General features: G+C 39.8%; 1 protein-coding gene across 1 annotated transcript; it reads right to left on the bottom strand.

Annotated features, from left to right (window-relative positions):
* Positions 1-1,399: 1,399 nt before the first annotated feature.
* Positions 1,400-2,421, bottom strand: LOC128737769 (trypsin-7-like). Its single transcript, XM_053832476.1, has 4 exons — positions 2,119-2,421; positions 1,832-2,062; positions 1,662-1,768; positions 1,400-1,592 (listed from the first exon to the last, which is right to left on the bottom strand). Exons 1-4 carry the CDS (start codon positions 2,419-2,421, stop codon positions 1,400-1,402), a joined length of 834 nt encoding a protein of 277 aa, XP_053688451.1.
* Positions 2,422-2,766: the final 345 nt, after the last annotated feature.

The following is a 2,766-nucleotide window of genomic DNA, read 5'->3' as shown; positions in this document are numbered from 1 at the left end:
AATCAGTGTTGAAAGAAAAGTTAAATGAAACGTCAGATATAGCAACAGTAGTTATACAACTGGAATTTAGTTAGTTTAGTACTGATTTGTTTCCTACAAAACCAAATTCTGTTTTGAAGTTTTTTCAGCAGTATTTCTAATTAATAAGAAATTTAATAAAAAATCATAGAGGAGCATTTCCAAAAAAGGTTTAATAGGTATTTGTGTTCAGCAAATTTTCCATTTATTTAAAAGTAACATTCCATAATTGAAACAAAAAAAAGGTTTTGCAATATCAGCCTAAAAGTTTACCTTCAGAAGGCTACTAATCGATGCTGACACAATATGAATTTGGTGACATCGAATCTCCGGTGCTACTAAATGCAGGAAAAAAAATCCAAATCTCCCATACGCTGCAGGCTGTTAGTTGAAACTTGAGGCTTCAACAGCAGCTGTCTGCCCTAGCCAGGTAGGTACCAGAGATGTGGAAAGATACCGGCTTGTTCATGGCGAAAAAATACTCCCATTGCAAAGGAATGTAATTGGCTTTGCAGTTCCTTCTGTAAGCCTGCAATCGTTGGAAAGGAAAAGTATCGCTGTACCATTTCATCGCTGCAGTGTATGTAGGTACTGCTCATGTCGGTAACTGCGTCGCCATTGTTCGAACAAAGATTCTGAGTCCAGTGAGTGTCCAATAGATGAGAACTTTTGCATTTGTGCCATTTTTTGCACGCTCTCTATCTGCAAGTGCTGAATTAATTGGAAATGTTTTCTTCTTGTAAGTGCATACATCCAGTGATTGACCATTAGCTGCTGCTTTCATTGAAACCAGATTGGATTACATAGATGATATGTAAGATCAGTAAGATTAGTAGCGGTGTGAAGAAGAATGGATGAATCACTGAGTACAAGAACTAGTGAAAGAAATCAATGATTCTAAGTGGAGTGAAACTAAAAATTCTAAATAATTGATAGTTTTCTCGCTATACTGTGATACAGGACGAAGTGATTTTATCGCCAAAATGAGGAAATCTTGAAGCATGAGCAAGTCAAACGTTGTTTGATTTCTCGAATAAACTACTTGAAATGAAAAAAGAATTTAGATGAAAAATCGAGTATTATTGAATCACACTACATATTTTTTTATATGAGTGAAAAAAATTTTTTTCCTTTTAACTCTACTATTATCGCAAATTCACTAATATATTGACACGCGAGTGATTCATACACCACATATTCACTTTAAAATAGTTCATGGAACAAATTATTTCCCTAGTGCAAAATAAATTAGCAAATATCTAGTTACGTATTTCTGCTGCTGCTGATTTCTCGTTTGTGAATAAAGTAAATCAAAGCTACGACAAAGTGAAACATCTCAGAGGCAACTCAACTCAAATCGTAATTCAAGTAGAACAGCTTCCTAAACGCCACTGATATCGAAGATCCAGTTACGTATTATCGGGAAACCAATGCGGACGTAAACTCCTGGTCGGTCACCTATACAATCACCGGAACCCCACGAAACTGCTCCGATTTGAACTCCACCGGTAACCAAAGGGCCACCACTGTCACCATTGCAGGCATCGCGCCCTAATTCACTGGCGCAGAGCATACTAAAAATAATTGAAATTCATAAATTATACATTACTCAATAGTATCAACATTATCTTGAATCCACTTACTCGTCTGTAACCCAACCAGCTGGCCAAGCTGCCATGCAGTACATCTGGTCAACGACGGGAATTAGAGCCCTCTGAAGAATGACTGTTAGTGTTCCTTGGGGGCCACTCTAAGTGTGAGAAAGCAGATTGTGAGTGTATGCAACGATACCAACAAAGCTGAGAATACTTACTGTGTAACCCCATCCAGACACTACGGCACGGGTTCCTGCTGGAATATAAGCATTAACTGAAGCCAAAGTAACGGCAGCAATGTTGGGTCCTACGAGATACGTTGTGCTATGTAGAAGAGAGACGTCATGTGCTGCTCTCCAGTCATTGTATAAAGGGTGATTTTCGATACGGTTAACTTCGAACAAAACTCCACCTTCGAGGCGATTGTTCGAACCTCCTCGGAGAGTGACCTAAAAAGAATTCACGTTGGTCACTAACATCCAAACTATAAGCTTTCGTTACCTACGCTGGACAATTCCGGAACAGGATACGTGCAATGAGCAGCCGATAGAGCCCATCGATCCGAAATAACCGAGGCACCGCAGATATGCGAACCAGAGCGAATCAACGATAACTGGTACGGGAAATCTTCGATTCTAGCATCGACGCCTCCGACGATTCGACCACTATATGAGGAATTTTCTGACGGCTGCAACATCATACTATAATATGCACCTGGCATGCGTCGGTTAAAACGCAACCACGCGTCCTCATCGGGACCAGCAGCAACGGCTACCAAGCAAAAAGCGAACACTACGAATACCTTCATTGCCGGCCACGTTCCTACGGTAAAATAAAACTGTCCACCCAGTGGCAGTCATCCTTTATAAGCATCGCATTGATATGTCTTCCGGTGGATTATCTCCAAATTTTCGTAAATGGCAATAAAAAGATTATTTCTGCAATCGCCCTCTTATCGATCAGCTTCCTTTCCAGCATCTGGGCGAAGATTAGATACTAGCCAATTGAATCAGAAACGATAATAAGCTGACAGCGAAGTGCGTTAAGTAGCTTAGATGACTAGCTAGAAATCGAATGAAGTACGCTATACTAAATGCTGAACCACGTTCTTCTAACTTTTCAAGCGGATTTCGATTAAAATTTTCGGAGTTTG

The sequence above is a fragment of the Sabethes cyaneus genome, chromosome 2 (genome assembly GCF_943734655.1).
Source record: "Sabethes cyaneus chromosome 2, idSabCyanKW18_F2, whole genome shotgun sequence".
NCBI classification, from domain to species: Eukaryota; Metazoa; Arthropoda; class Insecta; order Diptera; family Culicidae; genus Sabethes; species Sabethes cyaneus.
Note: the sequence above shows the minus strand (reverse complement) of the source record. Positions and strands in the feature narration are given on the sequence as shown.